The sequence below is a fragment of the Aquarana catesbeiana genome, linkage group LG03, assembly GCF_042186555.1.
Source record: "Aquarana catesbeiana isolate 2022-GZ linkage group LG03, ASM4218655v1, whole genome shotgun sequence".
In the NCBI taxonomy this organism is placed as follows: domain Eukaryota; kingdom Metazoa; phylum Chordata; class Amphibia; order Anura; family Ranidae; genus Aquarana; species Aquarana catesbeiana.
Window position 1 is genome coordinate 427,905,014 of NC_133326.1, and position 14,133 is coordinate 427,919,146.

General features: G+C 40.8%; 1 protein-coding gene across 1 annotated transcript in view; it reads left to right on the plus strand.

The window, feature by feature from the left end:
* Positions 1–14,133, plus strand: part of LOC141132416 (electrogenic sodium bicarbonate cotransporter 1-like) — an 890,811-nt gene that overhangs the window by 160,345 nt on the left and 716,333 nt on the right. The window contains exons 2-3 of the mRNA XM_073620775.1: positions 4,802–4,962; positions 5,864–6,013. Coding sequence (XP_073476876.1) covers positions 4,802–4,962; positions 5,864–6,013 — 311 coding nt within the window. The remainder of the gene's footprint in view (positions 1–4,801; positions 4,963–5,863; positions 6,014–14,133) is intronic.

The window sequence follows — 14,133 nt, forward strand, 5'->3', positions numbered from 1 at the left end:
AGGGAGATTCCCAATTTACTTTTGTCTATTTTTATGACTAAATCCCTACCTGCCCGGGGTTCTTACCTTACCCATGAACACCAATGCTACCAATGGGTGTGTACACTTATTCACAGCGTTCCCGAAATGCTTAAGGCCAACCTGGGCACAACACAACCTGGGAAAAAAAGCCGATCACCGGCTTCTGTCAGAGGGACATTGGTCCCTCACACAGAAAGCCGCAGCTGCATTTTCTGTGCCCACCAGTGTCAGCTGCCAGTGCCCACTGTGCCACCTACCAGTGCCACCTATCAGTACCCAACAGTGCCCCAGGCTGCCACACCAAACAGTACACAACTTCTTCTGGAGGCGTCTGTCCTATTGGGGGGGGGGGGGGGCAACCCAGGTGCAATTTAGTAGTTAAACAACACCTCAGCGGCTGCACCCCCTTCCAACAAAAAATACTCTAGGTCCCTATTAAATCTACCACGAGCCCAGATACCAGTGGTACTTCTTAATCTATTTAAACATATTATCTATTTTCCTGCGTATTTTAAATTCTGACACCAATAAATTGTTAGGATACTCCTTTAACCTATAACAACTAGTCCTGACTATCACCTTATTATCGTCTAATTACATTACCTTATTGCCGGCCTCACTCCATAAGCCACACCCAAATCTGCGCAAGGAACAGCGTATATAATAATAACGACCAACACAGATCAAGTCTACACACTGTTCTTTTATTTTTGGCTTGTACAGAATCTTAAATACACAGGATGAGATGGGCGTTATTAATTATTTTCCACCAATAAGGGGTACATGTTCAAATGACATGTTTACTTATTCAATTAACCAATTATAATGATACATATATTTAGAATTTCTTTACATATCTGTAGCTAAGCAAACTATTATGTCACTTAGAATATATGAAAAAAAAAAAACCCTGTGATTTCCTGTCAGCCCAGACACACTGTCTGGTTACATATGCAAGTTCATCATATCGAGTTTCAATTTCAGCGCAAGCTTACTTGTTAAGCAACAATATATTTAAACCTTACTGCTAAGCAAAATAATACATTTAAAGGAGCAATTCAGTCTTAGGTTCCAATAACATCGCACAAAGCAGTGTAGAGATTAGCCCAGATTCACACTGAGCTGCGGGAATGAAGCCGTGCGAGTTCAACTGAACTCGCAAAATTTCACTCCCGCATGTCAGTCCTGATTTCGGGCATGATTTCAGAGACATCTATGCAGGTTTCTGTACAGATGTCAATGTAAATCGCAGCCCAAGATCGCAAAAAGTAGTACAGAAATGACTTGAAATCAGTGCGGCGCCGCAAATGCAGCGTTGCAATGATTAGCATTTCTGGCAATTGCTGCCAATGTGACATGTGATTTGACATGTCAAATCGTACCAATGTGAACCCGGGTGGGCTTTTACAAGACCCTTTCACTCAGCAACGTGTAGGCCTCTTCACTAGTGTACCTGTGTTTGGACATTTTGGCCACTAAATTTATAGGTACAGCTAGTGTGACTCACAGGCAAAAGAGCACTTGTGGTTGTCAGCGACTGCTTGAATCGCTACAGAAAAATGAACTGATAGTGCTAGCAGGGATCAGGTGTGACTCTGCTAACGCTGCAGTTTTGTGTGCTGTGTTTTGTAAGTGACAGTGATCTATTGATACTGCATTTGGGTGGGCTGGGCTGGCGCTAAACGCAGGTGCTGGCAGGTGTCTGGGCTGATCCTGCTAACGCTGTATTTTTGGGAACACTACTACTGGGAGACGCTAGTATAGATCTGATCAGATAAAAGATATTGATTTGTTTAAACACTATACAAGTAAGGGAGGTGTATGGTGTGTGTTAGCGCTACTGGTAATCAAAGGGTTCAAATCTGACGCTGTCTGGGATTGAAGCTAACTGACGCTGACTCCTAATTGATGCTAACTAGCTAACCCGTGACACTAATACAGTGATCAGAAAAAAAAATCTGTACACTATATTAATGCCACAGTGACAGGGGGTGAAAGGGTTAACTGGGGTGATCAAGGGGTTAAACCTTTATTAGAGACTATATGGCGGGTACCCTAAACCTATCTGGGACTACCGCTAACTGCCCTAACGCTGTTTAGAGTCTCAAGTGACACAAATACAGTGATCTTGTCACTATACTAATGTCACAGTGACACCAGTACAGTGATCAGTGAAAAATCTGAAAACTGCACTTGGTGGCACTGTGACAGGAAGTGAAAGGGTTAACTGGGGGGGCGATCAGGGATGATCCGGGGATGAAAAGTGCCTATGTGTACTGGTGCTAGCGTAGTGCTTGGTGTACTTACTATGGAGGTCATCTCCTCTCGCGCTGAAAAGGGCTCCACGAGGGCAAATTACATAATTTCCTCTGCCTGTGTTTACATTACACAGGCTGAGGAGGCATTTAATTCGCCAGAACCGATCAGCCTGGGCCTGTAGATCGATTGGTTCTGTAACAAATCCGGTCGCCGTAGGGACGGAGGGGGCGCACACGACGTACAGCTAAAGCGATTTGCACAGCCGAGCCAACCTGCCACAGTATAACTGCGATGGCTGGTCGGCAACTGGTTAAAAAAAAAAAAATATATATATATATATATATATATATATATATATATATATATATATATATATATATATATGTTAGCCTGCTTATTAACCACTTCAGCCCCAGAAGATTTGGCTGCTCAATGACCAGGCCATTTTTTGCGATTCGGACAATTGCGTGGTGACGCTGTACCCAAACAAAATTGACGTCCTCTTTTTCCCACACATAAAGCTTTCTTTTGGTGGTATTTGATCATCTCTGCGGTTTCTTTTTTGCGCAATAAACAAAAAAAGAGCGACAATTTTGAAAAAAACACAATATTTTTTTTTTTAAAGCAAATTTCTTTCTCAGTTTAGGCCGATATGTATTCTTCTAATTATTTTTGGTAATAAAAATCGCAACAAGCGTATATTGATTGGTTTGCACAAAGGTTATAGCGTCTACAAAATAGGGAAAAGATTTATGGCATTTTTATTATTATTTTTTTTTTACTAGTAATGGCGACGATCTGTGATTTTTATCAGGACTGGCGGATACATCGGACACTTTTGACACATTTTTGAAACCATTGACAATTATACCGTGATCAGTGCTATAACAATACACTGATTACTGTGTAAATCTCACTGGCAGGGAAGGGGTTAACACTAAGGGGCGATCAAGGGGTTAACTGTGTTCCCTGACTGTGTGTTCTAACTGTGGGGGGAGGGGACTGACTATAGGAGATGACAGACCGTGGTTCCTAGCTATTAGGCTCGATTCACACCTATGCATGTTGCTTTTGAGCGTTTTTGGAGGTTTTTTTTTCATGCTTGGCACGTTTTTGAGCAGCGTTTTTGTAGCGTTTTTGCGGCATTTTTGCCGCGATTTGCGTTTTGCGTTTTTTTTTTTTCATTTTTTTTTACAGTCTTAAAAAAAAATTACAAAAAAAAAAAAAAAAACGGCAAAAACGCGGCAAAAACGCACCAAAAACGCTGCAAAAACGGTGCACTTGCGTTTTTGATGCTTGTCCATTGAAATCCATTACATGCAAAACGCTGCTTTTTGCATGAAAAAAAGTCCCCGACCCTTTCCAAAAACGCAGAGATACAAAAAAGCATTGATGTGAACATGTTCCATAGGAACCCATGTTAAAAAATTCCCATGCATTTCTGCAAAATGCAAAATGCATCAAAAAACGCGTTAGTGTGAATGGAGCCTTAGGAACGCACGATCTGCCTCTCCTCAGCTTACAGAACAGGAATGTGTGTGTGTTTACACACACACATCCCTGTTCTGCCTCTCATGCCCGCGTTAGCGAGCGGCCGGCGATCATCGCGGCCACAAGCATCGGCACGTTTCGCCCACCCATGCCATTCTGCAGCAGTAAAACTGCGGCAGCTGGTCGGGAAATGGTTAATCAGGCATTAGCAAAAACAGGTTCCCACATTTCCAGGCTTGCAAACACTGGTATTTACTATAGCACTTAAAAAAAAAAAAAAAAAACAACCAAGGGAAGGCAAGTTGTAGTTTTTCTGGTCTGGGCTGGCTCAGTTGTATCACTACTGAGATGTTTGAACTAGGAGAAGTCAATGCCTGTTTGGATTTTTTAAAATATATCACTTTATACAGACAAATTTAGAATTATTTTAAAATAGCTATTCTTTAAAATGTTCAACAAATGTATAAATAGTATACATTGCTTGAGATTGTGTTTTAAACAAGATTTTTCTCTGCTGTGCACCTGGTTCTAAGAGGGGAACTCATTTAGATGGTCGTAAATTTGGAATCATGACTATTTTTGACTGACTGCGACTTAAAGTCTCTGACTAAAAGTAGTCATAATCCATTGAAGTGAGCTCATTTGCTGACTAATTAAATCAACTGTATGGTGACATCAGAGCAGGCAACCATTGTACGTGATCACCTCCTCAGCCGCCATAGTGACACTGTACTTGCTCTGTTAATGGTATGAAAAAAAGTTGCAGTGATTGGCCACAGTGATAAAATAGGTACCAGGCCAATCACAGTGCCCCTGTACACAGATCTGTGATCCACTGTGTCCACAAACAGTGGTCACAGATCTTGTCACTGCACGCTGGTGAGAGCACACAAGAGCAGGCGATGTGGGAGGACGTACTGGTATGTCCACCTGCATTGGCGCTGCTCCCACCTGGCTGTATATCTACATTGGCCAGACTGGAAGAGGTTAATGTAGTCATAATTTCATACTGTGTTTACATTTTTTGCAGGTGGATTAGATTTGAAGAGAAAATTGAAGATGGAGGAGAGAGATGGAGCAAACCTCATGTTACCACACTAACTTTACATAGTTTATTTGAGCTAAGAACATGCTTTGAGAAGGGAATTATTTTACTGGATACAGAGAAGTGTACATTTAAAGAAATAATAGGTATTGTATGTTGAAAAAAAGTCTCATTTTAATTTTTAACTTGGAAAACTAGGAAAACTAACACATAAGAGCCATAGTAGTGCTTCACATGTGGGAAACATTTATTTAAAAAGTGTGTACATAGAAAAAACAGTCCAGGAATCTAAGACTGAGGCTTCCAATAGGTACACAGCACATTTGTCACCTGATCTGATATGAGAATATTCTGCATGCAGTTTGCTACCTCCAGCCCTGATAAACTGGGTTATTCTTGGGAAATGTAACTGGAAATGTCACAAATTTCAAAGTGAGGAACTGAGGGTACTTTTTTAGGCTTGTTTTGATAATGTTTTTCAAATTCATAATACAGTAAATAGGTAAGAGGTATTAACTAAATACCTGGGACAGGAGGTAAAACTTTGCTTACTTAAACATGTGGTTGGTAAGTTGCACATAGACTTTTTCAATTACCCCACTATAGGTAGTCCTGAAGTATCTTGTGCCCATTAGCATCAGGCTGGTACTTTATCTGCATGGGTCACGTGTTTATATTTTAATATTTTAAATGTCAAAAGTGATAGATCTGAACCCAACAAAGTTGGAACCCATAACGGATTCACAAACTGACAACAGTTAGAAATGTTTACTTTCTCTAACTTTATTGTTCTACCTAATATTTAAATGCAAAAAGGTTTCCAAATCGGCACTCTTCTTGATAATGAATCAATTTTTTAATATTTGCATTTGTTTTCTCATAGAGACAAAGCAACACCCATCCTTTATCGCTGTTATTTTCTAAAGTGGATTAAAAAATAAAATTCTCTGGACAGTACCAACATTTTTCTTTTCTCCAGCTTTTATAAATAAGTCCCATTTTATGTATATATCTTAGGATCAAAATGTTTGTTTTATGTTTTTGCAGATCATGTACTGAAACAAAGAATTTCCATGAATATAGTAAATGAGGAAGAAAATGAAAATATATTAAATGTTCTTCTTCAAAACCACATACACCACCCAACAAAATCAGGAACAAAAATTTTGAAAAACATAGTTTCATCAACTTGTAGGGGTAAGTCTTACATACACATCCTTTGCATAGTCTGGGCCCAGCCTGTACAACAAAATAACTACCTGTCCTAGCTGCCTATTCTACCAACATCTAGCCTCAACGATCATTAGCCAAAATTACCTTTTTTTAAACAATGACAACCAGTCAATTATGAACAATAACAGTCTCAAATATTAACAAAACAAATAACCTGTTTTAAGGTAAAGTGAATTGCATGTCTTTTTCAAAATATCTACCGGGACCACACGCATCGAAAGTATTTCAAATTTCCTCCCAATATCTGCCAATTTTAGCTGACACTAGTGAAATTTTGACCTGGAAAAGTGTGTGGGCTGCTCAAGCTCGATAGGGAGGGGGTATGTGGTCAGTGTATCCGCAGCTGCTGCTAGAGTGCTGACAGTGGATGGAGCCCATTCTGGCTCCTGCAAAGGTTCAAGGAAGGGTAACCCCTGGAAGTCTAGTGAAATTATATTTGCCAGTTATTGCTAAGAAATATAAGAGCTTCAGTTGTCACATCAAAAAACCCTGAAAATACTCTATTTAATACAGGTTAGCAAAACATATCTTTATTTTCGTTAATTTAGGTATTTTTATAGCACCTTCAATTTATGCTGCACTTTACATTATTATTATACATTTATGTCAGTTCCTGCCTTCAAGAAGCTTACAATCTAAGGCCCCTAACTCACATACATATTTTAGGGCCAATTTAATCTGTTCGCTTGGGAGTAAAAAACGCTCATATAGAGCATTTTTCATACAAAGTCTAGACGAGTTTAGGAGAGTTTTATTTTTTCTGCCAGTAAGCTCCAATCAGAAACACGAACCAGAAGGGTTTTTTTCCTGCCTCTAAACGTTGAGCTCAAAATATGCCTGTAATCGTTCTAATGTGCGTGGACACATAGGATAACATTGGGTAGCTTCTACAGGCAGAACACAAAACTCATGTAGAAGCAATGTTTTTTAAGCCAGTGTGCATGGAGCCTTATGCCCCGTACACACGGTCGGACTTTGTTCGGACATTCCGACAACAAAATCCTAGGATCTTTTCCGACGGATCTTGGCTCAAACTTGTCTTGCATACACATGGTCACACAAAGTTGTCGGAAAATCCGATCATTCTGAACACGGTGACGTAAAACATGTACATCGGGACTATAAACGGGGCAGTGGCCAATAGCTTTCATCTCTTTATTTATTCTGAGCATGCGTGGCACTTTGTCCGTCGGATTTGTGTACACACGATCTGAATTTCCGACAACGGATTTTGTTGTCGGAAAATTTTATATCCTGCTCTCAAACTTTGTGTGTCGGAAAATCCGATGGAAAATGTGTGATGGAGCCTACACACGGTCGGAATTTCTGACAACAAGGTCCTATCACACATTTTCCGTCGGAAAATCCGACCGTGTGTACGGGGCATAAGTCTGTAGGGCTATAACAGCTTCAACTGTTCTGGGAGGGCTGTCTACAAAGTTTGGGAGTGTGTCTATGGGGATGTTTGGCCATTCTTCCAGAAGTGCATTTGTGAGGTCAGACACTAATGTTGGAAGAGAAAGCCTGGCTCGCAGTCTCTGCTCTAATTCATCCCAAAGGTGTTCTATCGGGTTGAGGTCAGGACTCTGTGTAGCCCAGTCAAGTTTCTCCACCCCAAACTCGCTCATCCATGTCTTTATGGACCTTGCTTTGTGCACTGGTCCAAATAATTTGGTGGAGGGGGGATTATGGTGTGGGGTTATTTTTCAGAGGTTGGGCTTGGCCCCTTAGTTCCAGTGAAGGGAACTCTTAAGGTGTCAGCATACCAAGACATTTTGGACGATTTTATGCTCCCACTTTGTGGGAACAGTTTGGGGATGGCCCCTTCCTGTTCCAACATGACTGTGTACCAGTGCACAAAGCAAGGTCCATAAAGACATGAATGAGCGAGTTTGGGGTGGAGAAACTTGACTGGCCTACACAGAGTCTTGACCTCAACCCGGTAGAACACCTTTGGGATGAATTAGAGCGGAGGCTGCGAGCCAGGCCTTCTTGTCCAACATCAGTGCCTGAGCTCACAAATGCGCTTCTAGAAAAATGATCAAACATTCCCATAGACAGACTCCTAAACCTTGCTAATAGCCTTCCCAGAAGAGTTGAAGCTGTTATAGCTGCAAACTCAGACTAGGATGCCATTAAAGTTCATGTGCGTGTAAAGGCAGGCGTCACAATACTTTTGACAATATAGTGTATATTGTCAAAAGTATAGGCAGGTGTGAAAAAATGCTGTAAATTAAGAATACTTTTAGAAATAGAAGTGTATATATTTTTTTTAATAATTAACAAAATGGTAAGTAAAAGAGATACATAAGAGAAATCCAAATCAATATTTGGTTTGACCTCCCTTTGCTTTCAAATCAGTATCGATTCTCCTAGGTTAACTTGCACACAGTTTTTGAAGAAACTCAGCAGATAAGTTGTACCAAACATCTTTGAGCACTAATCACAGATTTTCTATGGCTGTAGGCTGCCTCAAATCCTTCTGTCTTCTCAGGCAATCCCATACAGACTCAATAATGTTGCGATCAGGGCTCTGTGGGGGTGCCAAAACATCACTTCCAGGACTCCTTGTTCTGCTTTATGCTAAAGGTAGCTCTAAATCACATTTTTGTGGTTGTATGTTTGCGGTTGTTGTCCTGCTGCAGAATAAATTTGGGGCCTGTCATACGCTTCCCTAATGGTATGGCATGATGGATAAGTACCTTCCTGTATTTCTCAGCAATGAGAACACCGTTGATCCTAACCAAATCTTCAACTCCATTTTCAGAAATTCAGTCCCAAACACTCATTCTTGTACCGCTCTACAGCCCTTCAGTGAACAAATTGCCTCCTACTACAGCCAAATATTTCACATTCTCATCAGTCCAGAGCACCTACTGCCATTTTTCTGCACGCCCAGTTCCTATGTTTTCATGCATAGTTGAGTCACTTAGCCTTGTTTCCACGTTGGCGGTATAGCTTTTTAATTGCAATTCTTCCATGAAGACCACTTCTGGCCAGACTTCTCCAGATAGTAGATGGGTGTACCTGGGTCCCACTGGTTTCCACCAGTTCTGTTCTGATGGCACAGCTGGACATCTTCTATTGTTGCAGGGAAATAAGTATGATGTGTCTTTCATCTGCTGCATTAAGTTTCCTTGGCCGACTACTACATCTACGGTCCTCACCGTTGGCAGTTTTTTTGTGCTTCTTCAAAAGAGCTTGAACAGCACATCTTAAACACCCCAGTCTGCTATGCAGATGGCTGCACAGGCAGCAGAGGGTCGTCAACGAGTACCTGTGTCAGTATGGCACAACGACAGGCTCAGGCTGGCTCTGCTTTTTTTTCCCCAAGCCAATGGCTTCTGATAAAGGATGCATGCACTGTACTGTCACCATTTGAGGAGGCGACAAGGATGGTAAGCCATGACAATGCATGCGTCACTGACAAGATCCCTATTGTGTTCCTGCTGGAGCAGACTCTGCGTGGAATGACAATAGACCACTGGCCGGAACTTGCTCAGTATGCAATTGAGCTGCTGGGCTGCCCTGCATCCAGCGTGCTTTGCGAACGGGCATTGGGTGCTGGTTTTGTGACACTCCGTGGACTGGCTGACAGCCCTGGATTAGCAGCAGCTGTCAAGCCCCTGATGCTGATGTCACTGATTAGGTGCTTTCTGGATCTGGAATCCCTGAAAGACTGTCTAGGCTGCCTAGCTTTGTGGGTGTTGATTTCATCTGGAAGAAATTTTTTGGTGTATTTTTTTCCGCACCTGTTTGATAGTTGAAAATCATTTCAATTTTTGTCAGCAAGGCCAATTCTTGCTTTCATCAAGAGTACCTCTATAGGGTTATGGTGTCAAAATACCACCAACACCCAAAGACTAATTTTTCCACACATGTTACTTCTATTCAAAGCCTGCGAAAGACACCAGAATTTATGTAAAAAAAAATCTCTAAACTTGTTCCAAGTGCACTAAATTCTGGCCTCATTACATACACAGACTGGCTCCCCAAACCGTTGTTTACAAAATAAAGAAAGCTTTTTTACTTTATAATTGTCATTATTGCTGCAGCATTTTCTACAGTGCCTTGCAAAAGTAATCACTCCCCTTGGCATTTTTCGTGTTTTGTTGCCTCACAACCTGGAATTAACATGGATTGTTTGAGGATTTGCATGATTTAATTTACAGAACATGCCCACAACTTTGAAGATGTTTTTTTTTTATTGTGAAGCAAACAACAAATAGGACAAAATAACTGAAAAAGTCAATGTGCATAACTATTCACCCCCCTAAAATGAATACTTTTGTAGAGCCACCTTTTGTGGCTATCACAGCTTCAAGTCGCTTTGGATAAGTCTCTATGAGCTTGCCACATCCTACCACTGGGATTATTGCCCATTCCTCCTTGTAAAACTGCTCCAGCTGCTTCAAGTTGGATGGTTTGCGCTTGTGAACAGAAATCTTTAAGTCTGACCACAGATTTTCTATTGAATTAAGGTCTGGGCTTTGACTAGGCCATTTACATGTTTCCCCTTAAACCGCTTAATAGTTGCTTTAGCAGTGTGTTTGGGGTCATTGTCCTGCTGGAAGGTGAACCTCCATCCTAGCCTCAAATCACACACAGCGTGGTACAGGTTTTGCTCAAGAATATCCCTGTATTTAGCACCATTCATCTTTCCCTCAACTCTGACCAGTTTCCCAGTCCCGACTGCTGAAAAACATCCCCACAGCATGCTGCTGCCACCACCATGCTTCACTGTGGGGATGGTGTTCTTTGGGTGATGTGATGTGTTGAGTTTGCGCCAGACATAGCGTTTTCTTTTATGGCCAAAAAGTTAAATTTTAGTCTCATCAGACCAGAGCACCTTCCTCCATACATTTTGGGAGTCTTCCACATGCCTTTTTGCAAACTCAAAACGTGCCATTTTGTTTTTTGCTGGCAGTAATGGCTTTCTTCTGACCACTCTGCCATAAAGCCCAACTCTATGGAGCGTAAGGCTTATTGTCATCCTATTTACTGATACTCCAGTCTCTGCTGTGGCACTCTGCAGCTCCTCCAGGGTTACCTAAGGTCTCTCTGCTGCCTCTCTGATTAATGCCCTCCTTGCCCGTTCCGTGAGTTTTGGTGTGCGGCTGTCTCTTGGCAGGTTTGCTGTTGTGCCAATGTTCTTTCCATTTGGTTATGATATATTTGATGATGCTCCTAGGGATCTGGATTTTTTTTTATAACCTAACCTTGACTTGTATTTCTGAACAACATTGTCCCTTACTTTTTTGGAGAGTTCCTTGGTCTTCATGGCAGTGTTTGGTTAGTGGTGCCTCTTGTTTAGGTGTTGCAGCCTCTGGTGCCTTTCAAAAAGGTGTGTATATGTAATGACAGATCATGTGACACTTAGATTGCACACAGGTGGACATTGTTTCACAAATTATGTGACTTCTGAAGGTAATTGGTTGCACCAGAGCTTTTTATGGGCTTCATAACAAAGGGGGTGAATGCATATGCACATGCCAATTATCAGTTTTTTATTTCTGTAAAATAGTTTTATGTATTTTTTTTTTTCTAATTTTATTTCACCAACTTAGACTATTGTGATCTGATCCATCACATATAATTCAGATTAAAAAACATTGAACTAAAGGCTGTAATGTAACAAACTGGGTAAAAAGCCAAGGGGGGTGAATACTTTTGCAAGGCACTGTATACAGTGCCACTTTACAGGCAGACTAAGGGGACCTCCCAGGTACTATATTTAAATGAATTTTTCGTTTTTATTGTTGTTTTTCATTTTTATGGTTTCACATCTCCGCACATGTGCATATGCGTTTGCACGTTAGCGAGTGCTAACGCTCCTTTTCTTCCAGGCATTCGAGGAACAGGGATTCTTCTGTGGCTCTTATTCTGTATTCTGACAGAGCCTTCCTGACACCCATAGACTTCAATGGGGTTCTTTATTCGGTTCCAAACTTTTGCAATGTTCGAAAGTTCTGCCACGAACTGAACCAGGGGTTGTTCGGCCCATATCTAATAGAGAGTACGTAGTGGTGTATGTGTTTAAATTCATCCTCATGAGAAGGTATGTAAGAAGCATATAGCAAGACAATATTAATTCCAGCTCAAAACCGCTATCAAATAGCTGTGGGGTTTTGAGTCAAGTGACTTGTGTGCTGCACTCTTTGACCATTTCAGCTCTGGAAGATTTTACCCTCTTCATGTACCCAAATTAAATATATCATTATATCATTATATAGCATTTTTTTCACACAGATAGGGCTTTCTTTTGGTGGTATTTGATCACCACAGTTTATTTTTTGCGATATAAGGGAAAAAAGACAGACAATTCTGAAAAAAAAACACAATATTTTTTTACTTTCTGCCTTAAAACATATCCAATAAATAAAAAAATTAAAAAAATGTTTTGAATCAAATTTACTGGTAGATCGCGATCTATGGGTTGCTGACCCCTGCTATAGAGAATTGCTGTTTTTCTCCTCCAGCGTTTTGGAGCATCGCACTTCAAGCTACAAAATGCTGAGGTGTGAATGGGGCCTAAGAGAAAAGATACAAGCAAGCTAAGACTGCAATCAGCTTTTCAGTAAGTGTCAATATCTAACCACTTATGTCCTCAGGTCATTTTTAAACATCCTGGATTTGAAGTAGTTAAAACTAGCTCATGCCTGCAGCCATAAGCTAAGGCTACTTTCACACTGGGGTGGGTAGGCACCGGCGGTAAAGTGGCGCTATATTTAGCGCTGCTTTACCGTCATTTTAGCGGCGCTATTCGGCTACTAGCGGGGCAGTTTTAACCCCCACTAGCTGCAGAAAAAGGGTTAAAACCGCCCGCAAAGCGCCACTGCAGTGGCGCGTTGCCGGTGGTTTGCAGCGCTGCCCCATTGTTTTCAATGGGAACAGGCGCTTTAGAAGCGGTGAATACACCGCTCCTATAGCGCTGCAAAGATGCAGCTTGCAGGACTTTTTTGACCGTCCTGCAAGCAAGCGCACCGATCCAGTGTGAAAGCTTTCACGGGGCTTTCACATTGGAGTGAATTGAGCGGCTCTTTCAGGGCGCTTTGCAGGCGCTATTTTTAGCACTATAGTGCCTGCAAAGTGCCTCAGTGTGATAGTAGCCTTAGTGTCATTTTTTTCAGCTAGTTATTGACTGTTCATTAACAACTTTAGCCCCGGAAGCATTTACCTCCTTAATGACCAGGCCTTTTTTTGCGATACAGCACTGCATCTCTTTAACTGACAATTACACGGTTGTGCAACGTTGTGCCCAAACAAAATTGATGTCCTTTTTTTCCCACAAATAGAGCTTTCTTTTGTTGGTATTTGATCACCTCTGCGGTTTTTATTTGTTGTGCTATAATAAAAAAGACTGACAAATTTGGAAAAAAAATATATTTTTTACTTCCTGCTATAATGCATATTAAGAAAAAAAATAAAATATAAAAAAACAATTGTATTCATCAGTTTAGGCCAATATGTATTCTTCTACATATTTTTGGTAAAAAAAATAGCAATAAGCGTATATTGATTGGTTTGCGCAAAAGTTATAGTGTCTACGAACTATGCAGACACTGACCAGCCAGGGGGGAGATGTACCTCATCTATGCGGCCTGTTTGTTCAAGACTGGAGGCATCTATTTCCTCAAGATACCAACCTATTATTACTTATGAACATCTACAATAGACCCTTCTTTTTTGTAACCCAAACAGTGGGGTACGGGCTATTTATGGTGCCTTTATAGCGCTATCCCTTTATTCTTGGTCTTTTTATACTTCGGTGTTTACCAGTAAAGACAACATATATATATATATATATATATATATATATATATATATATATATATATATATATATATATATATATATATATATATTTTCATCCTGCGTTTGCCTACTACCTGAACCTTCTATGCTCCTAAAGAAGCGTACCCATACGCGCAACATGTCAAGCTATTAAGAATATACATACCTGGATTTACAACTTGACCCACCAATCTGCTCATTTACACCCTGAATTTGGAACATCTCTATGGGAATTCGTTCTCCACCCATTTTTAGGTGCAATGCTCTATTTATGTACTGCATGAAATGGT